This window comes from Glycine soja, chromosome 16 (assembly GCF_004193775.1).
Source record: "Glycine soja cultivar W05 chromosome 16, ASM419377v2, whole genome shotgun sequence".
Taxonomy (NCBI): Eukaryota; Viridiplantae; Streptophyta; class Magnoliopsida; order Fabales; family Fabaceae; genus Glycine; species Glycine soja.
The window spans coordinates 4,244,414-4,272,163 of record NC_041017.1 but is presented as its reverse complement, the minus strand read 5'-3'; the positions used below and the strand labels follow the sequence as shown (position 1 = coordinate 4,272,163).

General features: G+C 30.1%; 2 protein-coding genes and 1 long non-coding RNA gene across 3 annotated transcripts; 2 read left to right on the top strand and 1 right to left on the bottom strand.

Annotated features, from left to right (window-relative positions):
- The first annotated feature begins 6,415 nt into the window (after positions 1-6,415).
- Positions 6,416-7,062, top strand: LOC114389336. The gene is made up of 2 exons (XR_003661751.1): positions 6,416-6,551; positions 6,643-7,062. It is a non-coding gene; the product is annotated as an uncharacterized LOC114389336 (long non-coding RNA).
- A 2,172-nt stretch (positions 7,063-9,234) lies between these two features.
- LOC114391081 (protein SRC2 homolog) lies at positions 9,235-10,065 on the top strand. The gene has a single exon (XM_028352070.1). The coding sequence runs from the start codon at positions 9,235-9,237 to the stop codon at positions 10,063-10,065; it is 831 nt and encodes a 276-aa protein (XP_028207871.1).
- Positions 10,066-15,534: 5,469 nt separating this feature from the next.
- LOC114389727 lies at positions 15,535-16,598 on the bottom strand. The gene has a single exon (XM_028350476.1). The coding sequence runs from the start codon at positions 16,388-16,390 to the stop codon at positions 15,764-15,766; it is 627 nt and encodes a 208-aa protein (XP_028206277.1). The 5' UTR covers positions 16,391-16,598; the 3' UTR covers positions 15,535-15,763.
- Positions 16,599-27,750: the final 11,152 nt, after the last annotated feature.

The window sequence follows — 27,750 nt, the reverse complement described above, 5'->3', positions numbered from 1 at the left end:
TCTATATAATTTAATTCCAAAATATACCTATAAATAATAGTTATCAGACACCCTCATCTTTCCTCTCTCAAACATTAAATTATCAACATTTCTCCAATCTCATCTATCATCATAGTATTATGAAAAATTTGTATTATAAAAATAAATAAATAAATATTAATTTTTAGTATTTTTTATAATTTTAGGAACATAATGAGGGTAAATAAATCAAATTAATATGAAATTGTTAACTTTTATATAATACACCATAAAGAAATATAAAAAATGATGACGTAATTTCTTTAAAAAAATGATTACTTTTGTTAAAAAAAATAATAAAAATAATTGTTTCATTAACATTACAAAAATATTGTTCATAAAAAAATCATTATGAGATTAGAATGTTATAAATTGTTTCATTAACATTAGAAAAACAACATAATTTATCATTAATTTTTACAATAAATTGTTTTTGAAAAAATAGTTATTTTTTCAAATTCATTTAAATATAAAAAATATTATTATTTTATTAAATAAATTTGAATCAGTCACACATATTTTTTAAAATAATTATACAATCTAATTTAATGTTTATGAGAGAGAAAAGATGGTTGACAATTTAATGTTTACGAAAAAGGAAATATAAGAGTGTTTAAAAATTTAATATCGATAAAGATAAAATAGAAGAGGGTAAAGATTATTTTAAAATTGAATCGTAAATTATTATAATATTCTTACATTAAACTTCATAACACAAAAGAGTTTAATGATTTTTCTGTCCAAATATTTATGGTGTTGGTTGTTAATACACTTATACTAAAAAAAATGATATGTGTGTATTAACATTCTTATAATTGTGTCTCTATATACTTCATCTGATCTCAAATATAAGAAGAAAAAAAAATGTCATGTTAACCAAAAAAGTTAATTAATCACATTTAATTACATCAATTTCAACTTAGAAATAGTTTTTTTTTCTCCAACTTACCCTTTATTGGAACTTGGTGTTAAGAATAAGAAAAAGTCATTAAACTAGCACATCAATGAAATAAGGGGTATTTTAGAGATAGTAACAATAAATAAAATAAAATTCGTTGAAATTTATAATATTTGAGATCAAGAAAAAGGTTTTCTTCTCTCTATATTTGAGACTAGAGGGAGTATATATATATATATATATATATATATATATATATATTAGTATGAAAAATAATATATTTAGGCTAAAATATATTTTTGTCCCTACAAATATTGAAATGTTCGGAATTTGTTCATGTAAATTTTTTGTCTGCTTTATTGTCCTAAAAAATTAAATATGTTTTTTTTTTGCCAAACATAAGTTTGGTTTATCCGAACCTACATTTGTACCTATTGCAACATTTTTAGATCGGTTAAAATTAGAACCAATGAAGAATAACCTATTCTACATTGGTTATAATTATAAACGATGTAGAATTCCTCAAACCTTGAATCCAACGCCCAGAAAATTTCCCACATGTGAGAAGAGCACAATCAAACATAAGCAAAAATAAAAAATCATAGAAAGAACCATAAATAAAAAAATCAATAAAAAAAACCATTTGTTGATGTTAAACAACAATCTATTAATCCATAATCCCAACAACAACAAAACAAAATTCAGTTCCCATTCTAGAAGAGGTGTTCCCCTCTGTGAACTTTGTATGAAGAAAAGACGTGAGGTGTTCCCCTCTGTGAACTTTGTATGAAGAAAAGACGTGCAATGACCTTAAGACTTCAGACAAAGAACAAAGTGAAGAATTCACCTGTTGAGAGACAACATATACTTGAAGATGAAAGTTATGAATAGAAGAAGATTTGAGGAAACAAAACACGAACCAACTTACGCGAAAACATTATTTCATTCTTTTTGTAAATCTTTGTATAAATACTAAACTCTCGAAACACCGTGTAAACCTTGAGACAAAAGACTAACGTGTTGAGAAAGATATCTACTTGTAAGACAGTCTCATATTAGTCATTGTACAAACTTTCAACAAATCTTATTGATTTGATTAGAGCTAGTAGTGACTTGATAGGAAAAAAATATTGAGTTAAGTCAAGCTTGAGGTAGAGCCTGTCTTTGTAAGAGCCAAAAATGATAGTGAAGAATACTTTGTAACTTTTGATAAGTTAGTGGAAACTTATTGGGTTGCTAAGAGCTTAACGTAGTCTCGAGGTAAGGATGAACCAATATAAGTTCTTGTGTTATTCTTTACTGCTTTTCTTTGTGTTTACTAACAAATGGTTCAAATTTGTTTTTTGTTCTTATATATGTTAAGAAAACAATTTGTCCATCGTTTGATAGAGCTTTTCTTAAAAGATTTTTTTCTAGTAAAATCTACATCAGACAATAAATGTGTTTTTGATAGAAGAAAAGTTAAAAATTTAACACAATTCAACCCTTCTTTGTGTGTTATTTGCTTCTATAGTTTGGTATCAGAGCTCAACCTCTAAGGGTTGAGCACTTATAAATGTTTAAAGGAAAAGATCCAGATGGCAAGCCTTGAACGTCAATTCATCATTGAGGAAGCATCTCTCAAAGGGCCACTAGGCTTCGTTGGAGAAGACTATCCTTATTGGAAGGATGGAATGGAAATGTACATCAAGTCCACCCATTATAGAATTTGGCTTATCATCACTAATGGGGATATTCCTATTCCCAAACCTAAAGTTGAATGGATTGGTGACGATTTGGCCATTATATAGCTCAACACAAAAGTTAGATACCATATGACATGTGCCTTATCAAAAACTGAGTACAACAAGATATGTAGACTGAGAACTGCCAAAGAGACTTGAGACTCATTAAGCATAAACTATGAAGGCACTGATGATGTCAAACTGAGAAAGGCCGCAACTCTGACCAAACATTTTGAAAGGTTCATCGTGAAGGATGGAAAGTCCGTGGATGATATGTTTAGAAGACTTTAAGTTCTTCTAAACAAACTAGAAGCTCTTGGACAAATGTAATCCAAGGCCCGGATACACTTAAAGGTGTTGGACAACTTTCCCAATGTGTGGGAACTAAAGACCACATGCATTCAAGAAGTAAGAGATATGAAAAATCTTGCATGGGATGAGCTATTGGGCATTCTAAGAGTCCATGAAGTTCACATTCAAAGCAAGGAGCATCTACAAAAGAATAATTTCGCTGCCCTCAAATTTGAAGAGACATGCTTTAGAAGAAAAGAAAATAAGAGTTTGTGTAAGGCTCTTAAAGTACTAATGCAAGAATCTGATGGATCAAATAACTATGATGGATCCATAAATGATGAGATGACCCTCATGTACAAAAATTTCAAATAAATGATGAAGAAGAAAATAAAGTTTCAAAACTTCTGTAGACATAAATATTCAAGATTTAGAAAGAAAAATCAAACAATTTGATGAAATTCTTTCTCAAACTAAAAAATCTTCAAAGCATCAACCACAGACGAAGGACTAGATGTTTGTCCACTATCATCCAAAAGGTCATATCATTGGAGATTATATTGAAGGAGTAAAAACTAAATCATCATTCAAATATCTTGCTTCATGTGATTTTGTGTCTGAAATAAAGCCCATGACCATGGATGAAGCCCTTATAGATGACAAATGGATTATTGTCATGGAAAAAATCCTTCATCAATTTACCATAAACAACATTTGGACTCATGTTCCCAAGCCTTAAAACAAAAATATCATTGGAACAAGATGGACATTAAAAAATAAACTAGATAAGAAAGGAAATATGGTAAGAAACAAAGCTAGGTTAGTACTCAAGGTTATAACTAGCAAGATGGTATTGATTTCACTGAAACCTTTACTCTTATTGCTAGACTTGAAGCTATATGAATCATGCTTTCCTTTGTTGCTCATAAAAACATAAAGCTTTTTAAAATAGATGTCAAAAGTGAATTTTTGAATGGCTTGATTGAAGCAGAAGTGTATGTCAAACAACCTCCTGGCTTTGAAGATCATACATTTCCATACCATGTTTTCAAACTCCAGAAGGCTCTGTATGATCTAAAACAGACACCATATGCTTGGTATGACAAATTGAGTTATTTTCTTTTAGAAAATGATTTTATGAGAGGCAAGGTAAATGTAACTCTTTTTAGAAGAAAAGTTGGCAAGGATTTCATTATAGTTCAAATATATGTTGATGATATTATCTTTGGAGCAACTAATGAATCTTTGTGCACAAATTTCTCTAATCTAATGAAGAGTGAGTTTGAAATAAGCATGATGAGAGAACTAAAGTTCTTTCTAGGGCTTTAGATCAAGCAAGACAATAAATGGTATCTATATCCACCAACAGAAATACACTAAGGAGCTTTTGAAGAAGTTTAAAATGGAAAATGCTAAGCCTATGAAAACTCCAATGCATGCTTCCAATCCCTTGAGCAAATACGAATCAAGTAAACCAGTAGATCGATCTACAAAGGTATAATTGGATCTCTTATGTATTTGACTGCTAGTAGACTTGATATTATGCATAGTGTATGTTTGTGTGCTAGATTTCAGTTTGACCTTGTGAATCACATTTGAAAGTTGTGAAAAGGATCAAACGTTATCTAGTAGATACCACTAACTAGTGTTTGTTCTATAAGAAAAATCAAAATTGTAGGTTAGTACGATACTATGATGCAGGCTATGTTGGAGACATAGTAGAAAGAAATAGCACTAATGGAGGATGTCGCTATCTTGGACCTTGTCTTATATCTTGGGCAAACAAGAAACAAAACTCCATTGCTTTATTTACATTTGAGGCTGAGTATGTGTTTGCTGCAAGTTGTTGCTCACAACTACTATGGTTAAAGTATCAACTGAAACATTATTCTAGTTTTGAAAACAATATCCTAATATATTGTGATGACACTAGTGCAATCAACCTTTCTAAAAATCCCATACAACATTCAAAGGTTAAGTATATTGAGATAAGATATCATTCTATTCGTGATTATGTGTAAAAAAGTATTTTTGATATAAAATCCGTAGACACAGATAATCAATGGGTTGATATCTTTACTAGGTCTTTGTTTGAAGAATGTTTCATATGTATAAGGATTTAAATATTGCAAGTTTATTAGATTAATGAGACTTTCTTTTCAGACAATATCACATATCGATGTCTTATTTTCTTATCATTAATATGTTAATGTTTGTTGAAGTGTACATACAAATGGGAGAACATGTTCACAAAGACAAAAATGTTTTAGTTTTTATTGAGAAGTGTGCATCGTACTTTTTGTCATGATTGAAAAGCAATTTTTGAAAATATTTAATAAGATTTGAGCCATTACATCAATCTCTCTCCTTCTTTTTGAAAAACTATAAAGGCAAACTCGAACACTTAGAGAAGTTCCTGAAGTTTTTGAACTTTCAAAAGTATTTGTGCTTTTGCAAACAATCATCTAAGAACTCGAAAACTTTCAAAAACTCTTTCTCTTTTCTCAAATTTTCTCAAATCAAACTTTCAATTGATTAAACCAAACTTATGCTTGTTTTCCTATTTTTTTAAGTACTTATTGTAATGTTATGTTTGCAACGATTAAAAAAAGGAGAAAGATAAAGATTGAATTATATTTAGGGTAAATAGCTATTTTTGTCCCTGAATGTGTAGAACACTGACAAACTCATCCTTGAATGTGTCATGTAAGTTCTTTCATTCAAAGTAACGGACGGAAGTTAACGAAATAATGAATTGGTCATATTTTTTCCACTTTCAGGGACTAAAATTTGATTTTTCATCTTTCGGGGACGAATTTGTCAACGTTTTACACATTTAGAGATGAAAATGATTATTTATCCTTACAATAATAAAAACAAACCACTAATTTTATACTAACTAACTTTAATGGTTATTATAATTATTGAAATAATAACACAAATAATTAATTAACTTAAAAATATATGTCTATGTACATCAAAAGTGCCAAGGGAGGGGGGCTCAGGCCCCTGCCCGCCCCCTTCTCCATCTGTCCCTCAACAAAATGATGTCATTTTGTTTTATCTTTAACTTTGTTAGTGACACATCAATAGTGTTAAGATGTGCAAAAATTAAAAACTTTGGAGGTAAAATTCACGAAAATAAAACTTGAGTAGTAGAATTCGTAAAATAATGAAAGTTGGGTGGTAAAAATTTTGCAATTAAGCCTTTCAAATATTGATTCTTCATGCTAGTTGGAGCATTCTAAGTCTTTTGAGTGTAGAATATTTGAATGAACTTGCGCTATTATCTATGTGAGTTTAATAGGTTGATTTGATAACTGACAAGATATGATATGATATGACGGTCATGGTGTCTTAATGAGGGATAAAAAAATTTAATAAGGTCATTTAGTTGCACGAAGGTTATACTTAATAAATAGTTGCCTAGTCAAGTCAACAATCTTAAATATTGAATTGAAAGTTTGGTTTATTCAATCAATACGAATCCTCAAGAAATAATATAAAATGGGGCCTAAGGTCCAGTCCCTCAACACAAATCAATTGGTTGGTGTTGGAGCTTGTTATGCCATTTTCCTTTAAACGATCCATCCAATCCTTGCTCTTTCAAGCCTTTTAAGGTACATGGATACCCACCTTACTTTTTTTTTTTTTTCTTAATTGGAATTTTTTGTGTTTCTTTTATCTAACAATTTGAGTCAAAACGGGTAGCCTAATTTAGCAAAAAGGACAGGCAAAACCATGACTGACAAAAACAAAAGCTCTCCAACTCGATCAACAGTGGTGTCACCAACATCACCACAAAGCTCATGTGGGTCCAATGATATCAACCAAGATGGCAACAACAACAACCATGAAGTCATTTCTGTAGTAGTTGGTTGCTCTCACTGCCTTATGTATATGATGATCAATAAGGGTGAAATCAAGTGCCCCAAATGCAACAACACCAATTTGATTCATTTTACCAATGACAACAAAAAGAGGGGATAGAGTAATAGGCTAGCTTGTTTCCATTTCTACATTCTATGTTGCAAGTGGGACATGTTATCATTTAATCTTGGAATTTCCTTTTTATATTTCCTTTTTATCCTTTTTACCAAAACCTTTCTATGATTAGTGCTACTTGTGTTATGCTTTTTACCTTTATTTCCTGTACTTAGTAAGAAAATCACAAAAGAGTTGAGCATAAATAGTACTTTATGTCAAAGATGTTTTACTTAATAAATGATTGACCATCTTAAATATTAGGTTATTCAATTTCCTCTATCAGTATTGAATTTCTTATTTGATTCACAATTCTCAAATGAGTAAGATAACTTTTATTTTTGACTTATTACGAATATGAAATTATTTTACGTTATCAATAATTATAAATTTATTAGCCTTTATATAATTTTTTTCTTCTCTAATTCAACCTCTAGTTTTTTTTAGGGGAAACTCAACCTCTAGTTAAATACTATAACATCTCAATAGAATAACATTAACAACTAATCATCAATAAAAAATAGTGAATCTTATGTTTTTCTTTAGTTTTGAAGTAAGGATTAGAAATCAACACACTACTTGATCATTATATAACAACTTATCTTTGCATTTTATTATTTCTTTTATCTAGGTATGTATCACTATGTGCCTATTTTCTTTTCGATTTTTATTCTACCGTTATTTTATTTTATGTTTTGGTCATTATTGTTTAATCTTTTCTTGTGTTTTCTTTTTGTTTTCTTTTATTACTATGCTATAAATAATGTATATATTTTAGTTTTTCTCTTCTTGAGCACAAAAAATAAAATAATTTAACTTATGTATTATATCTTCAATTTACAATAGTAATACATTAAATTGATTAATTAAATAGTTCATAATCTATAACATTGATTCAGTTTAATATAAAAATATATACAAATAAGATGATGATGAAGACAACAATAATAATTCAGAAAAAATGACAACAATAATGATAATTAGGATCGGTCTAATAATAAGTGAAACTTAATTTTTTTAAGAATTTTTTTATTTTAAATAATAGATTTATATGTTTGATCTTGAACTCAAAGGATTGACGCATATAAAATTTTCTTGGACGGACGATAATTACACATAGTAAGTGGAATTAATTTTTGATCCAATGGTTAGGAGACACTCATAATTTTTTAGTTAGGACCAAAAATATATTGAATTTTTTTGCAAAGATATGTGACATTTTGTCAATATATGTTTTTTTTTGTTTTTCTTTTATAAAAACTAATGGCAAATGATCGTTTGTTGGTGGACCTAAAACTTGAACTTTAATTTAATAATCTTACTTGAGGTTACCCTAATAATAATAATAATAATAATACTAATATTATTATTATTATTATTTTAAAACAGTGATCGTTATTTATAAGATATTATAATTTTTTTATTCTTATACATTCAAACATTAAAAGGGTAATAAATATCTATAATTACATATCATAAATTTAAAATAACCGCACAGTATGTAATAATAATATAATAAATGTTATTAATAACTTTATCTTTCTGAATTCACTTGAAATTAAAAATAATAATAACATATGAACAATAGTGTTTAATAATATATATTTAAAAAAAAAGTAGTAACACATATAAATAATGATTCTATATCACAAATAATGGCAAAAAATATAGACTGAGATGGTTTACTTGCTTGAGAATAAAATGGGCAAAATCGGAATAGGAAAAAGAAAAGAAACACAAATAATGGAGTATTATTTACTGAAGAATATGTACCCCTTCCGTTCTCTTTTATATATATATAAAAAACTGATTTCATATTTATCAAAAAAAATATTTAACTTTATTAAATTATGTTATTTTTAATTAAAAAACAAATATTTTCCATAAATTATTTTTATTGAAACATAATATTAAACACAAATTTTTTATTAAATGAATGATATTTTAAATATAATTTAATTAAATAAGTTAAAAATAATTTAATTTTACTTATACAGTATATGAGAACAAAAGAATTAAAAAAAAATCCATATAAAAGAAAATGGAGGGAGTGTATTGATATTTTTACAAATCTACGTGCATACCAGGACAACAGACACGGCAACATAATCACAAAGACAAACACAATTAACGTGAATGGAACACCGAGAGAACCTTCCATTCAAATCAAAGCCTTAATTCTGAAGTATAGGTACAATACATGATACTACTAGTTAACAAATTGAACAATAAATGTTCGTTTTCTCGGTTCTTCCTCATTACAACAATATCGTTCGATATCCCCAAAGACACTGCTTCGAAACCCTAATTCAGAAACCAATGGAACCAGAAACCAAATGCATAGAGCTGAAACTAATTTCCTGCAAGGACATAAGCGCCTTCAACTTCTTCCAAAAACTCACCCTTTACGCGCTCGTCTTCATCGAGAGCGAGGATCCCAATACGGATCTAACGGCGGAACAGAGGCAGATGCAGAGAACGTTAACGGACCGAGACCCCGACGGCGATGGCAGCAACCCAGAGTGGAATCACCACGCGCGTTTCGATTTGTGGTGGCTTTCGCACTCTTCGCGCGATTCCGATGGATCAGATCTCTTTCTCCGCTTCGAGTTCCGCCATGACGGCGTCGTTTTAGGCGACAAGCTCGTCGGAGAATGCCGCGTGCCGCTCGCCGATCTGATCCGCGACGCCGCCGACGGTGCGGCGAGGTTCGTGAGCTACGAGGTGAGGTCCGGGGAAGGTAGGCCCAACGGGATCTTCCATTTCTCGTACAGCGTGAAGGGGATTGGGGCCCACACGTCGCAGATTCTCGAGGGGAGAATCTCCGGGTACCCGGTTCTGCCTCCGGAGGATTGCGCTCCCAATCAGGTGCAACAATATCCATATCCTACATGTCAAATTGAGAACACGTGTTGTTACCCGACGGTTGCGTTGCCGGTGGGTTCTCCCGTCTATTCCGCCGCAGTTCCGCCACCTGTTTTTACTCCGTCGGATGGAGAGTATCATTGTTATTACCCGCCTCCGCCTCCGCCGCCGCCGGTGGTGTATCCATACCCTCCTCCGCCTCCTCCGGTGTTGCATGCTTACTCGCCTTATGGGCCGGAGGCCCATCCCTATCCACCAGGCCCGTATTGTAAACGCAGGTGGTAATGTACTTTAACAAAGAGTACGAAGCCCAGCCCATATTTTCTGAAGAGTATATTTCCTCAACGAGACAACGACAGTGTTCACGTAGCTGTACAGTATTTTTTTTTATTTAATTTCTCTTCTAATTTTATGTACGGAAATTTAGTTGTAAACAATTTTTTGGTAATGCTCGGAGTTTTTTTTTGGTATTATTGTTTTTGTCTTAAGTATGTTTTTCTTAAATTTGTTTTTCATCCCTTAAATATATTATCTTTTCAGTTTACTGTCTAAATTTTTTATTGTTTATTATTTGACATTTTCAATTTTTTGTTTTTGGTATTTATCCTTAGATTATCACTTAACAGATTTAGATTAACTACAAATGCGAAAAAAATAAAAGTTTAATCCTTTTTAATAGAAAATTTAAAAATGAGATAGTAAAATAAAAAAAATAATAAACTAAAAAGAGAGGATATTACATGTATAAAAAATATATTTATATCATTTTGATATTTTCTTATTTTTAGAGGGGGAAAACAGGGAGTTGGTACACAATGGACCCAATTTAGATGACTCATTTTAAGCATTTGTTAACAAGCATGAATCCAAATGAAAATATTAGGTGAATTAATCAGTGTTGTCCAAGCTAGAAACCAGAAACAACCACTAACATGACCAACTAGGGGAGGGTTTGTTTTGTAGGCCTACCATCTATTTTTATGAATCTAAGTTGAGAATTATTGATAAGAGATTTGCCAACACATTTTTTTAAATATATATTTTATTATAATTAAAATTTATTAAAAATTATAAAAGTAGTAAAGAAATTTATTAAATAAGAAGTGAGAATTATAAAAAATTATGATTCTTAATATATTTTAATCAAGGAATATATATATATATATATATATATATATATATATAATATGTGTTCAAAAGAGTGTATTAGACTTCCACACAGTTTCTATCAACAAAATACAGACTAGATTTTTACTTGAACAATTAAAAGTATGTGAAAAATAATATTAAGTAGAATTTAATTAAGGGTGAATTAATAAATTTCACAGAATCTAAAGAAAAAACTATGCGCTCGCACCATTTTTCTTACAGCATTTTGTAACGGTTAATCTTTGCTAATAACGAGTAAATGTCATGTATTTTAAGTTAATTATACTTTTCTGAAACTTTGGATGAAAAATTCTGTATGAAGAAAATTTTCTGAAAACTGAGAGAGATAAAAATTAAGAGAAAGAAGAAGGACGTGAAAAGGATATAAAATGAAAATTACTAATGTGTATGAAATGTATTTTGCCAAAATTTTATGACTTGTGTTTTGGACTTTGGTCAAAATTTATTTTATATTTTTTATCAATATTATAAAATAAAGCTTAAATTACACTAATAGAGGATTAACTTATTGTTAAAGATGTATTCAGATGCTCCAAAAAATATTAACAAGTCCTTAATTTGAGTGGTACTAAATTTGATCTTTTTAAGCAAGATTTTAATTTTCTTAGTGTTTGTTAACATTTAAATTTTAAAATAATTAATTAACATAGTAACGGTTAAAAATCACCACTATATTTATTTTATTTCAAAAATTACAAACCACAAAAAAAAACTCATCTTTCCATGTTCATCTTCTTCTTTGAGTGAACAATTTTTTTTTCCAAGCCATCAGAATAGTTAAGCAAAAACATAACATAATCAAAATCAAAAGCACTCCATAGGATTAAAACACCAATTTGCTAAAGATATTCCCGACAAGCATAATCCTTCCTAAACCAAGCCTATGATAATTGCTGAACCTGAAACAGAACACATGCAATATTAGATTGCTATAATTGGAAATGATGTTATTTCGTTGAATCCATAAACTCCAACACGTCACATGCTATATAATGAATCTTGTATTCTTCACACGTTTTCCTCTAAAACACAAACCAAGTTGAACATAATGTTCATGTATTTGATTCTAGTGCACCATAGCAAAGCCCAACCACCGATATACACCCATCCAAACAGCATGAGCAAAATCACACATTAAAAATAAATGAGCGATACCTCCAACTCATTGTCTCATAAAGCACATGACAAACTAGGCAAAATTACTCCTCTTCTATTCAAAGTTGATCTTGTTGGTAACCTCCCCCAAAGCAATCTCCAAGAAAAGAAAGGAACCTTTGTTGGTATGGTATACCTTCTAAAAGTCAAATACAAAGATGGGCAATTGGGATGAGTATAATTTATCCCACAACCAACACCACCCAGTGGGAGCAAATCTTCAACTGAACCTTAATCTCCCTTCACCTACACAATACACACAACATCCCCAGGGATTCATTTTTTCATGACCTTCATACAAATTACTCTTACCCAACACTTACCTCTGCCAATCTCTTTTTTTTTTCACTATCTTAACCACTCCCCACACATAACCAATCCTTTCCTCATTGAACACAAAGAGAAACGAAAAATCTTGCCTCCACATCTAGATCTAGATCTGAGAAACGATGTGGTCATCATGTTGAACACACACAACCATAGAGTTCTGGGAACAATGATGCTGGGCGGCATGGAGTGGAAGAGTGTGCGGGCAGCGTGAAAGCGTGGAAACGTTCTAGATCACATCTCACAATCCTTCATCTACTTCCGGTCGTTCACATGCCCCCAAATTATTCCCTTGCTTTAGATGCCGTGGTTGCTCTTGTCGCCCAAGATGGTGGCGCAACTGAGGAGGCCGAATAAGCCTTCTTGTATCTGGAGAAGGAGCTAAGTACTGTGAGGTGGGGCAATTGAGGAGGCCGAGATGAGCGCAACCCCAACACCACCCTAATGTCACCATGCGCGACCAATATCTCTACTATCACGCATCCCGTTCTTCCATCCCATAAACCACTATCCACACACTGTCACCCGATCGCCATCCATAGACCCCAGATTCTTGCCACCTTACCACTTACAACTCTCTTTATTTGTTCTGATTTCTCTGTTTGTCACACATCTCCTTAATTTTTCAAAAATCTTTTGCATTCAAACACAAAAATAATTAAGACTATACTTTGTACTCTTACTTGTTTGATTCCTTGGTTGGGAGAAGGATGTGTTGATGTGTTGTTGTTCGTGACTGAAGTTTTTGTTTAGTATCTGCTATTTTAAATTTTTATTTCAAAAAAATTAATTTAACAAAATTAGTGAATTATTAATGTTTTTAGTGAAAAATTAAAAAATATTAAAATGAAACTTTTAGGCATATAAAGGATAACAATAAAATTTTTTAAAAATTTATTGTGCCAAAACAAAATAATTTATAACATAATGAAGTTAAGAGTTTTAAGAAAAACAAATCTCCTAAAAATATATGGATACAACAAACTTCAAACTTTAAAGTGAAGAGAACCCAAACTATATAATTCACTACAAAAATAAACAATGAAATGAACATAATTAGAGTGGTGGTTATTATTCACGGTTCAGGCCGCAATTCAACCTGCACACCCTTTTCCAAGGAAATGATGACAAGCACTATGATTCTCTCTTTGACTCTTTACAATACTCGCTAATTAATTTCTTCAAATACCTCACGAGTTTTTTGTTGATGGTAAGCTATTAACCATAATGCCAGCATCCCACACAGCCTCCATCAGGCTTATCACTACCTTAGAGGGCAAAGAGGGGTATCAATCATGTTCATGTTCATCTGCATAAAGGACACTATCACCTCATCTTCCCTCGACATACTTCATACTTCAAATATGCACATTGCCTAATCAGCTTCCATAACACATCCTCCCTCGAATTGATCACCTCAAACAAGTGCTTAGTCGGGCCCCTATCAACTGTTCTTCCAAGTCTTCTCCTTATTCTTATCATAACCTTTTTCTCTTAAGCCACCGTATAAGCCTCCTCCAATATAATAGTGAATACTCTTATCCATGCCCCAACTCCAACACCAACAATTTGATGGATCACCATCCTCTTTTCCCATTAGCTAGCAAAGCTCATCAAGCTTCTCTTCCAAATTACCATTTACATCTTTGAAAGAACCATTGGGGGCGTGCATTGTGAGTCACCGCTTCCCTTGCTCCAAACACTTATGGAAATTGCATTCGGGAAACTCGTTTTTGAAAGGTTAACACAAGCGGAAATAAGGTTCGGGGAAGAGGGTAATTGTGGAATAAAAACTCAAGGGAGGTACGCTAGTAAAGCAGAGATATAAATAACAATTGTCTAAAATAATTTGATAACAATAATAATTGTTAAGATAAGTTTTAATATCCTTTTAGACTTTCTAACTTTCAATTTGTATCCTAACTCAACTTTACACAAAATAAGTCTCCTGAGAATTATTTTCCACCCCCACTTGTATACATTAATCTCATAGTAGCATTGGTGGAGGTGGGATCTCAAACAATTTCCTACCAAATTGAGACCATTAATTTTATCCCATTTAATTCTTTTCTTTACTTGTTACTATATTGACAAGTTCAAACGTGCAATCAACACCAAATTCAATATAACAACTACACCGAAATTGCAAGCTAGCTTCCACATCTTCTAGCATATTTTATACTTTCACACAGATCATCCAAATCCAATGTGCACCCATTGAACATGGAACTTATAAAAATTAGCTACCCCTAGGGAGAGGAGCGATAGCATGCAGACAAAAAACCAAACACAACATGCGGTGAATAAATGAAAATCAAAATGCAAAGTGTTAATGGTAGTTGAAAATGCAGGAGCTGGTAGGTGGGGTCACACATGTCTGAAACACTGTTTTATGTAAAGGCAAACACAGAAGAAAATGTTGTCCAAAGTTCCACGGTTCCCCACCTACATGCCCACAACGTTGTAAGTTGTAACACCATGGCAGAGAGGTGAGACGTGCAAACCAACGTTTCGCATATCCTTTGTTACAGAACACAACATTAGTAATTGAGTATACCTTATACCTTGAGTTACTCACCAGGAAAACTTACATAGATTGAATTTTATACTACTCCTCGACTAAATATTACTAAGATTTTAGATTTGCAATGCATATGATAAATATTTATTTTTATATAAATAAAATTTGTTGGCTGCATAAATCATATTTAATTTATAATTAAAATTTGTGTCTTTTAATAAAAATATTATAATTAAAATTTGTAAATATTTTTTTTAATTTATAAATTATATTTTAGATTTATGATATATAATTTATATTTATATTTTTTAAGAAATAATTTATATTCTAATATAAAGTTATTTTTAATATTAGATTATTTTTAAAAATATTATTTTAAGAATAAAAATGATAAATTGAAAGTGATTGACAATTAATAAAATCTGAAAAACTCTTAAAAATGCTCTTGATTAGAGAAAACTAATTATACAAATAATTATGGGAAAATAATTTTCTTTAACGAAAATGTCCTTATTAAAAAAGTTATATTTTTTCAGGTTTTTAAAGTGACAAATAAAACAAAAAACAACTCAATTACAGAATGAAACAAAAATATTCAATTACCAAAAACGATTATGGATAATAAACAGCACAACACCAATTTACAAGGACAACAAAATCCAAAATTTCAGACACCAATATTCTAAGAAAAATGCTCTGCAATATTGCAACATGTAACTGATCGCATTCTGCACTAGTAGAGCATTTATCAACAACTGCATGGTCATTATTATTATCATAATTAACTACATGCTTCTGTTTCGTCTTAATTTACATCTCTTGGTAACGGAGGAATTGCACGGGGCTTTGCGTCCTAAGCTGTTCATAGAACCTTCTGATGAAATCCTCAGCCTGATCATCGACATGGTCATTTCCAATGTCTTCATTTTCATCCAATGCAGAGTAATTGGAGACCCTCACAGAGAATGGTGAGAGAAGAGGACTCTTTTTCTCAACAAGAAAGTTGTACATGTATTCTGGGGTCTTGGGCACGGTGACCACAGCCTTATTAGGCACAACATCACTTTCAACTTCGAATGAAAAATCATGTTCTTCTAATTCCTCCTCTAGAACCTCTGGGGCATGGATGCAGGGGAAGTTGAAATGGTGCTTGCGCTTTGGCATGTTGAAAAAATTTAGATTTGGACTATTGTTACATGAGAATTCATAATGCACCCCTAAGCCGCCGCCATGTGTCACGCTCTTATGGTTGTGGTGGTGGTGATGTGAAGACATGAGATTGCTAAGAGATTTTCTCACCACCTTCCCTTTCTTCATCATCAAATTCATATCCATGATCATCTTTCTCTTTGAGATCAAACCCTTCCTTATCATGAAGAAGGTTACCCTCAACACATTCCATAATCTCTTGGCCACAACGGGAGAATGTACCTCCATTTCTCAAACTAAATACTAATAATAATAATGATTATGACTATAGTTATATAAGTATGTGAAAAGAGATATTACTAATATAGCAAATAATGAAAGGAGTAGTAGTACTATATATTTGAAAAGGAAATAAAGAAATTAAGAGATGGGTTTCTTGAATCTGCGAGGCTTGCCACACACCTCGCAGAACCCGGGGTGAGGAAGTGGAAGGTGAAGAGAAGATTATATATAGTGGTTTTGTTTATTTATTTTAATGTTGATAGAGTGTTGCAAAAGGCATATAAAGAATTATAAGAGAGTGGGTGTTGTTTTCAAATGGACACAACAAACGCTCCTATGAATTCCATTACTAATTACTATACATCCGTTTTTTAAAAAAAATGTGAATTAAAGTCATTAAATAAATAATTGAGGGGTTTTGATGGAATTAAAATGAATGCCATCGTTTCAAAAGTGTTGAAATGTGTAAGTAGTTGACGTGTTCAACTCAAGTACAGCTAGAGCACGCCGTGTTTAATTGGATTGTTATAATACAAGAAATTCAACGGCCAAAAAACATGATCTGGCTTAAACATTGAACAGCCAACAAGGGACCCATTTGGTTCTGTCCTTTTTCAATGACAATGAAATTCATCGTTGGTCTTTGCCAGGAAAAAAAATGAGGGAAGCTTCATTCAAATATGAGCCACGAAGCTACATAAAAAATCTCTTGTTGGGGACACGTGCACCTTTGTTCAGTTTAGTGTATATAATGTTCCCCTACAACCCTTCCTTGTGGATTAAGTGATTAACATTGGAAGGTTCAGAAGGGGTTCTTGCCCTTTCTTCCTCTTTTTGCTAAAATTTCTTGCTGCCACGGAAACACTTGATAAAGGGTGACATAATTTGTTTGTACTCAATAATTTGCTTATGGGTTTATTAGTTAGTATTATTATGTACTCAATTACGTGTTTCAACGCATCGAGTACTACACTTTCTAGTTTCTTTCCTATAGGATTTCATATATCATAGGTAGATGTAATTTAACCGGAATTTCGTATTAACGCGTTGTTACATACTCAATTATTATGTACTCAATTAAGTGTTTCAACGCGTCGAGTATTTAGTTAGTCTAGAAGTGCAATGCTATGCTCTAGTTTTTCAAAATTCAGTTTGAATCCAAAGAAGTATAAATTAAAAAAATATTTAAATGTAAGAATAGGAAAAGACGTGGTGGTTGGGTTAAAAACTTTGAATTTAAAAATATAAAATTTGCTAATTGAATAAGAAAAATGAGAATTTGAATTAATGTTTGATCAAATAGTACCTGTTGCTTACTTAACAACACAATATAGTACCTGTTGCTTTCAGGGAGAAAAACAATACCTCAAAGTAGTAAATAGAAAAGTTTAGAGCAAATTACATTTGTATTTCGTGAGCTTTTTTCAAATTATATATATCACTATTTTATTTTATTTTTAAATTCTTATATTAAACCTTTTTTATATTTAAAACATTGCACCAACGCTTCCTTATATATTATACTAATATTTCCTTATATGTTTACTAACATCTCCCTAATGTTTGAAACTATATTAATATTCTTTATATATTACACTAACATCCTTTACAAGAAATATATTATAATGGTTAAAAAAGAATGATATATTTATATAATTTTACATAACTTTTGAGATAACGACTGTAATTTACTCAGTTTTATGAATAATTAGGAAACAAACTGCAAGCTTAATGACTTAATTGGTATAGAAGATTTAAGTGTAAGATAGTTAGTGTGATAGATCATTTTTAAATATGTAATTTAAAAACATATTTAAAATAATCATAAGAGAAAATATAAATTTGCTTGAGAAAATTTTATATATATATATATATATATATATATATTTGTGTGCAAGTTTTAATATATTTTTTTTGCTAAAATCAAGATTATGATGTATGTTAGTGTGATATTTCACTGTGAAAGTAAATCAACAGTCAAGAACAAAATTAATTATAAGGAATCTTTTAAATTATTCTTAACTACCCAAATTAAATTCAAAGTGTCACCGACACATCAGTAATGTAATTAGTATGAATATTTATGTTAATCAAGCTTTAATAACTCATTTTACACCTAATTGTTAATTAATTAATTAATTTAATAGTAGTTATTACCTGTAAACAAATTTTAATTTTTTTTACCTACAATGGTACCCTTTAGACATCCCACCTTATAGCCCATCCTAGCCTTCTTTGGCAAGTGAATGGCATGCCTAAAAGTCTTATTCCAAGGAGAAACTAAATCCAAAATGGTAATTTAGACAAAACTTTGAAAAATTAAGTTATAGGTAAAAAAATTAGCAAATTGAAAATGATTTAAACATAATTTCACATCTTGAATCAATAAAATTAAATCAATAAAAAAATTCAAAATCATGCCAAAAAATTAAAAACGAACAGTTTTATGAAATGATTAAGTTGTCATGAATTAAATAAATAAGAAAATTATTTTAAAACTTTTAAAAGTTAAAAGACCAATTTAAAATAAAAAATAAGTTAAGGGACCATTTACATATTTTAACGTAATTTATAATGTTTTATTTAAATTTAGTTAAATATTTTTTGTTATATTTTATAATTGGGATATAATAAAACTTTTGTTTAATTAAAATGTGGGTAATAACTCTGAATGTGCCTTAGATCTCCACAGAGTACAAAATGGTATTAAAATTACTATATATCTGCACGAGAATAAGTCGATTTGGAAAGTATTTTAAAAGATGTAAGTAAAAAAATGACTATACATAATTAGTTATCAACTAAGATTTTTGGCCAAAATTTATATCAACGGCTTATTGAAAAAAGAGAATGACTGCCAAAATTTAGCACAAGACAGACCAAATCTCAAAACTTGACACATAATGATATCTTTACATGAGGGACCTCAGTTTCACATCAGTAATATGATTAAAAAAAATTACTCACTCATATACACATGGCCTATCGGGATAATCACGTAATAACAATCACTATATCATGACCTTATGTCGATTAAATATTCTTCTTATTATATTTATTACATTTTTTTTCAAAAAAAAAAATAGATGAATTGAATGATTGATATAAACAGGTCTTGTATTACATTGTGGGAAAGCAAAAGATGGACATACACTTGCGCTCACTTGCATCGCACAATTTCTCTAGTTTTTTCAGTTAAAAAGAATAGCTGGATCGTCATTTGATCAAATAATTGAAGAAAAACTTTTGTATTGAAATTGCACTTTGAAAAAAAAAAACACAAAGGAAAAGCGAAAGATGGACATAAAAACATTTGAAGCTCAAAAGGGTTGAAAATTTGTCAGCAGGCTGTCAAGACAAAAGACATTGAATGGTACTTCCGTAGAGATCATACAAAATACTAACATACATGATTTCAATCTTGGTATATATTTTATAATTATATGGTTTAATGGAGGAACCAAAGTATGTTCTAGTGTTCTACGATCACGGGAAAACGACGGCTGAAATCAAAATATATAAAATAAAGCACGGATATAACTTATGAGAAGCTGTCAAATGCTACAATATTACAAATTTAGATTCTTTGAAGTTATGAACTTATGTGCCTTGTATGCAATTCATAGCTCAAAAACATGTATGCATGAATTGTGGTTTAAGTTGCCAATCTTTTACACCCTTTCAATCTGATAAATTGTGTCAAAAGTTATGACTTTTGTCACTTTTTTAATTTGGTTCATGCTCTGCATGCCCTTTCTATGTATATTGGCACATTTATATTATCTTCCTTTCTCTTTTCAACCCTAAATTTAAGGTTCTTATTGAGAAAAATCACATGGGCAGAGAAGTTGCCGGGAAAGAAGTTTTCTTTGTCACAGCTCAAGCCGCCTTTTGCCCTTAATAGAAAAAAAAGTCACATAATTATTGTATTCTAAGAATTAATAATAAATTGTGAGCAATGAATTTTTTTAACATTTCCCCCTTTTCTTTGGTAGAATGTTTGGGGGATGAATGTTAATTAGCTCTATTCAAAACTCGAAGCATGACACATACTTTTGAGGAAATTTCCTGTTTGATTGTAATTTTTTGAAAATACTCCTAATTAATTAACTGAAGGGAACACAAAACATACTGAATACTACATGCTAAAGTAAATTAATAAAAAAATCATAAATTACTATAATTTAATAAAAAGAAATACTACTAAATATTTTTATGTGCAAAGGGAAATAACCATAACTAATATCATCATGACTCTATGTTTTACGTGTAACGTTTGAATAGGTTATTCTAATTCCCCCCCCCCCCCCCCCCTCTTTTTTATGTGCCTTTTAGATTTTTTATTAGATGAAAAAGTAAACCTTTTTTTAATCATACAGAGATCCAATGCTTAGTTACAAAATTCTATGCATGGGGTTAATTTATAAATTTTTATTACTAGCCTCTTATAATAATTGACTTTTTTCTATTCACAAAAACGTAGAATATAGTCATTTAATGTTAATTTATTTTTAATTAACTAAATTTGTATGACTTTGTTCTAATTTATTACTTATACTACTCATATTTACTATTTTCTGATAATTATTGTAATCCGATTTTTAATTTATGACTTTTTTTTAAAAAAAAGGCTTTCCCATGATGGAAGGGACCTATCCACCCTAGAACTCGTCTTAGTTTTGGGCCTTTCGATCGGCCTACCTTGGCCAACCATGGAAAGCAACATTTCTTCTACAAAAAGGATAATTAGTCATTTACTCCCTTGGTCACATACTAAATATATGGTAAAAGAAATGTCACTTTGTCCATGTAACAAGATGACACATCTTTCATTGTTTCTAATTTTAGGATTGTTAGTTTGTTAGTTTTAAGCGCGTGTATTTGATTTTAATGTTGTTATATGTTGTGTGTACTATTATAAAAAAATTTAGCATTATATAAATGTTGTTGGATATTCTCAATCAGTGTTAGATTTTTTAAAAAAAGTCACTCTCGTGTAGAGTGTTAAGAAGCAGAAATTACTCTAATTTTAGTTTATTTTTTCTAAATATTTTACACGAAATAAAAAAAGTTATAAAATAATATATTAATTGATTGTCATACTTTAAATTTACACGAAAATAAAAAAGGAGATAAAAGTTTGAAAATTAGATTAGAAGAAAAAAGTAAAAGGAAAGATTTTTTTCAAGAAATTAACATCATAAAAATATTATATTCTCCTCCATCCAAACAATAAAACATAAGGAAAGGGCCATATCATAACAAAGAAAGAGGAAAGCCAAAAAGCCCGAACGCACTACCTTATGTGAGTTATGCGATGGTCGTTTTCTCAGTGCTGAGACTTTTTATAACATTTACTATATACTTTGCTAGAAGTACGTAAAATACCCAAGTTATTATATAGTTATTTTGAACTAACCGATCCATCGATCTTTACAACCTAGATTGCACAACTCCTAAGCTCATGTTTCCCAAAATATAATATAATAAAATCTGGTGCCTGCAGCTGCTAAAGTGTGCACCTCTTCTGATTTTGATTAGACACACATACAAAATACAAATGCATGCATGTGTAAGTTTCCTATAATTAGTTACTTTTAAATCAAATCCACAAAACCAAAGCCAAAACCATTATTGTCGTTGATCGACCTCAACGGCTCAACCTTTCTCCGTTAAAAAGATCAAGTTGTACGAAAGATGTTGTGTTTGTTCAGAAAATAAAGGTCCATATATATATATAATGGGATGTTAGTTTTCTTTTATGTAAGAGTATGAGAAAATAGATAGTAATTATTAATCCTATTTTTTATTTATCATAATCGTCAAATTGTCGAGTTAACTTTAAAACTTTTATGATTTTATGAGTTAACTTTCTATTAAACCCTTTTTGAATAATTTTTAATAAATTTGGTAAACTCATGTAAATAATGAGCCAATGAATTTAAAATCAATTACTGTATAATTCTTATCCCCATAAATGCCACAACAATATAAGAAGTGAGAATTCACAATTCAACATATATATGGATAGATATAAAATTAAGAAAAATTAAGGATTTGTACAATTCCATTCATAGTTTGTTACATATATACTATACAAGTATTAATTTTAGCACAAGCTATAAATCAATAAGATTTTGTTTGGTTACCTATAGGAACGCTGTTGAATGTGTTAAAGAAGAGAAACCTGAAAGGAAAAAAATAACAATAATATAATTGTAACACCCACTAAATATAACTCTTATTTTTCATCTAAAATAAACTCTCATTTAGTCAACGTATGGGTCACTCCTAGGTCTAACGAGTCTTTAAGTTCCTTCACTGATACATGAATCTATTGCACAATTAATCAATTTAGGGTAAATCCGCATAAAACTTAAACACATTAGTTTTTTTTTTTTTATTTGTACAAATTAACGCACTTGTTTATCATAAGGTGGTTTGAATTTAAGCTGTCGTTTTTAATCAGTGCTTGGACTTTTTTGAGTTTTGGCAAAGAACTTTTTATGCAAAATATCCAAAACCAATTCAAAGTAGGAGATTGATTGTTTAAGCTTTTGATGATCTTTACTTTACAGACTAGATTGCACCACTTAACAAACACGATTCTCCGAAATAATCACGTTGCCAAACTCTTAATAGTAGGTCAAAGGAGATTGTTGAGATCTGAGGGCAACATGCATAAGCATAATAATGCATGCGTTCTCAACTTGCTTATAAAAGATGGAAGCGCAATTATAAAGAAAGCATCCGAAACCAAAGCCATTGCCAAAGTTTAGCTTCGCCATTTTTGATTTATATTTAAAGTATAAGTTGCACCATTAATTAATTAAGCTAAAGTCTAAAGCTACTACATTGAAATTGCTTATATACAAGCATGCAAAGTCTAAAAGCATAAAAGGGTCTGGGAAAATTTTATAATTATAATTTATAACATATATGTACCAATTTAATTAATTGATTAGATACCTTGATATTATGATATTGGTTGAATATTGGTCCGATCCACAATGAGACCCACAAATTTCATGTGTCTATCACTCTTCTATTGGACTCTTCCAATAACAAGAGAGGATATTTTTCCGTTGGCCATTGGCTGTGCGTTCTATTCAAGACGTCATGTGGCACATGACGATGATTTTTGCTGCACCACGGGTACAAGTAACAACAGACTTGCATGGGACCAAATCCAATATTATTGTACATATGGTTCATGCATTTCATTCAAAAACTCATCAGCTTGCAAAGTTTTAAAGTAGCTAGAAGATGCTTTAAAATAGATGACGATGGTTCATAAAAGAAATGGATATGACGATGGAAATTCAGTTTTGCATGCATGGTTTTCGTGGGCACAAAAAAATTTATAAGTTTTACGGGCCTCTGTTTTGCCCCCTAAATATCATGAAAATTTTACTCCCACCAGTAGGTTACTCGTGAATACGATGTTGATATATATATATTGAACAAAATAGAGCAGATACTCACATTTTAGATTTTTTATAGCAAAATAATTTTATTATTTGAGAAATAAAAAGCCAAACCAGCACAAGGATGACATACACAAAGGTCGAACTACATTATTGCATGGTTTGCGCTAACCAAAGTTTTGGATCATAAGTTTAAAACTAAATAAAAAATCGCTAAAATAATGTGACACCTTAACAAAGAAAATATTAATGTTAATATAGCCTATTGCACTAAAAAAAGTTTTCATTTTATTGTTACCTATACTAACAAAAACCTTGTATCTTTTTTGCTTTCTATTTTTATTATAATAGGTTTTATTTTTTATTTATCATATCTCAATCCCACAAACTGACTTGTAGATAAGGATTGCTTAACCATAAAAAAAGGGCTTGTTTAAATTTTGTAAGCTCTATTTATGTTATATGATCTAGTCGATCCGAAACTATACTTCCTCCTCACACCTATCTCAATGAAGCTAGCACGTGAGGCCAATAATTTAGGGAGTGCAGACCCTCTACAGTATATTAAAGAAGTAGAATTTTTATTGGTGAATTTTAGTCTTAAACCATACACCTAATTACATCAAATTCATTTTTTATAAAAAAAATTATTATTAAAATGATGCATTGATGGATATTATAGAGAATGAATCTGATGCAATTAGGTATATGATTTAAAATTAAAACTGGTCAATAAAAATTTTATTACTCCAAATAATGCTCTAATCTATTATAGAGGATCAGTACTCTAATTTAGGTGGGCTAAGAGTGTTTGTAATCAATTGATGACTTAACTTGAATTTTAAGTATATTGAGTAAGCAATAGTATTAAATATTTGAAGATTTTTGTTGGTATAGTTCAGTTGACAACACACATTTATAGAAAAAAAAAATCTTTTTGATTTACATAAAATACACTCTTAAGAAAAAACAATAAGGATCAAATGATTAATTTGATTATAAGCTTAAATGGTTAAAGTTTTGTAGAATACATTAGGTCTCACGAAAGATCTAAAGATACTAATTATAGTGATTATAAAAAAGAAAAAAATAATCATCCTACCTAACTCAAGTAACATAGTCTCTCATTAAAAATACATGTTAGTTTGTAAAGATAATAATACTAAAAAAAACAACGTTGAGTTAATATTAATTATATTAACAGAAGTAAAAAAAAAATCATTAATTAATAAATGTTTATACCAATAACTATATGTTCGTTAGTGTGTCCTTCCTTAAACATATAATATTCTTTTTAAAATTTAATGGTCATGTATTAATAATTTAAAACATTTTTATATTGCTGTTTAATCATAAATTATCATTTATATAATTCTTAAATTAATTATTATGAAAGTAATAAATTTATGTTAGATGATAAATTATGATTTACGGTGTGTATAATCGGTTTCCTCTTCTTTTTATATACCAAACAAGATGGTTACCAAATGACGAAAAAAAGAGAGGCCACAAAACTAAACCATCCTATATGGTCACATGTTGCAATAATTAAATATCAAATGGTGTTTCAATTCTTTTGAAATGATGTTTCGTACAAGATATGGTAACTTGTTTTATATTAGAAATGATTTGTTAAGATTTTTAATTAATTAGTTTTTTTTATACTAAAAGTAAGAAATTGTACTCCACAAAATAATAATCACAGTTTTTATCTACTAATATTAATGTTGGCTGAAATTATAAGTGTACCTTAACAAAGAAACTTTTATGAATTAGTTAAAATCAATCTAGAAAGTTGAATTGTAGCATGTTTAGTTCCAATTATTTCCATAAAAAAAAATACTTTTTTCTTAAATTTTCTCTAAAAGTAAATAATTATTTATTTAAAATAAGTAAACTAAATACTATACATGATTTAGAAATTAGTACCATGTTATTACGCTCATTTGTATACTTCATGTTTTATCCTGCGCACAAGTACTATGGCACACACATTTTCCAAAGTCACTCAACGGAAATATTAATTACACAGTGCCTCATGCTAGTCCAAGTTGTATAATTCATGTTTTATCCTGCGCACAAGTACACAAGAAAAAACATTTATACATGTCTCTTTGTTATTAATCGAAGTTAATTATATTAATGTTAAATTCGATCTTAATAATTTATATAATTTTTATTTTGTTTTTCTCTACATAAAAAATCCACACTCAATCTATATATGTTCATGTTTTTGTATATTATAATAATTATATTAGACACAATTTTATATTTAGTATTTATATAAAAAACTTTAACATTATTATAATTACAATAAATGGAGAAAACATATTCCAAACATTTTCTATATATCTTCCTAAACGAAAAATAATGTTAAATTGAAGATGAACTTTTTATTTTTGTTCATAAGTGATGAACTTTTTAATTTAATCATATTGATTCTATTTCCATTTACAAAACCACAGGCGAACATTAGAAAGTGGAGTAGATCCAAAAGGAAAACGTTAAGCCGTTGGATGCAGTCTTAGGGGCTAAGTATTCAAAGACGATATAATAATTAAATATTCAATCAATATTTCAAACAAGTTCACGCTATGCCTTGAAGTCCGTTTCTGTAGCAATAAGAGGCCCAGAATTTTCGAACAGTGCTTTGATTTAAGCCTTCTCTTGTAGTATATATCACTGCACTAAGTAAAATGAGATTCCTATTTCTACCCAAAAAAAAACATTAGAATATAGCTCGAATGCAATGTCAGGGGTACCACCCCATTTCATTTCTCAAAAGAAGGCAACTATATATTAATGGTCCAAGGTTATGATGGTTATTTTTGTCATTGAGCCCGAAAACATATCTAAAGTGAATGTATAGAACAGTAACTGTTCCATTGCTATCTGGTGGGTTAGGTCTCTCTTCCTATGTCCCCATTTCAGTTCCTCAAAAGCCCCAAAGGTCCCCCATAATAGTGGTCAAATAATTGAAAGGGACCAAATGAAAACGATTAAGCTACATTAAAAGAATGGGTACTTTGTTTTAGATTTTGAGGTATTGTAACATTTCAATGAATAGTTCCATGATCAAGTGGGTTTTGATATTTTACATGATTGTATATTTTTATTGATTAAAATTTTAAAATTTAAGTACAATGCTTAGACAAGCTAATTTTTTACAATCAACTTTCATTAAATTAATTCTACTCAAAGTCAATTTGCTTAACATTTTAAGCAAAATTTACCAAAAATATAAAAAAAATGTGTTAATGTGAGTTGATACTAGTTAAAATTTCAAAAATAATTTTCATTTTTCTATGAATGCTAGTTCGATTTTTCCTTATACCACTCAAATCTTTCTTGGTAGACAACCCTCTTTAGGAAGATGCTCTAGTACTCCCGAGTTAGTTAAGTTATTAAGATTGGATAAAATTACTTGTAATTTATGCCTTACATTAATCCTCCTTATGGTAATCCTTTAAGTGTGTCTATTGGCAAGTATGCTATTGACATCCTATTCTAAAGTATTGAGGGTTTCTCCCAATCAAAAAACAAATATATATATATATATATATATATATATATATATATATATATATATATATATATATATATATATAAAGAATAAGATCTAAAATCATCACATTAGTAAAAAAAAAGAAGGAAAAACTCAACACTCCTCAACCCAACCCCACAAGTAATTTCTGCCCACCAAAACAGTACAGCTTCGTATACCACTGAACAAGCCATAACTCACACGCCCTATCATGAAACGCCAAGTGTCCCTCTTTAATTTAATCACTTTTTATGTTATGCCTTTTTCTTTTCTTAACCCTCACTCTTTCTTTAGTTACACAGTGTATGTACGTGTTTCCCTCACAAAAAACAGCTACCACAACTAGACGCATAACCTTGAACATCATCCCCTATATAAACCCGTGTACCCCTCGT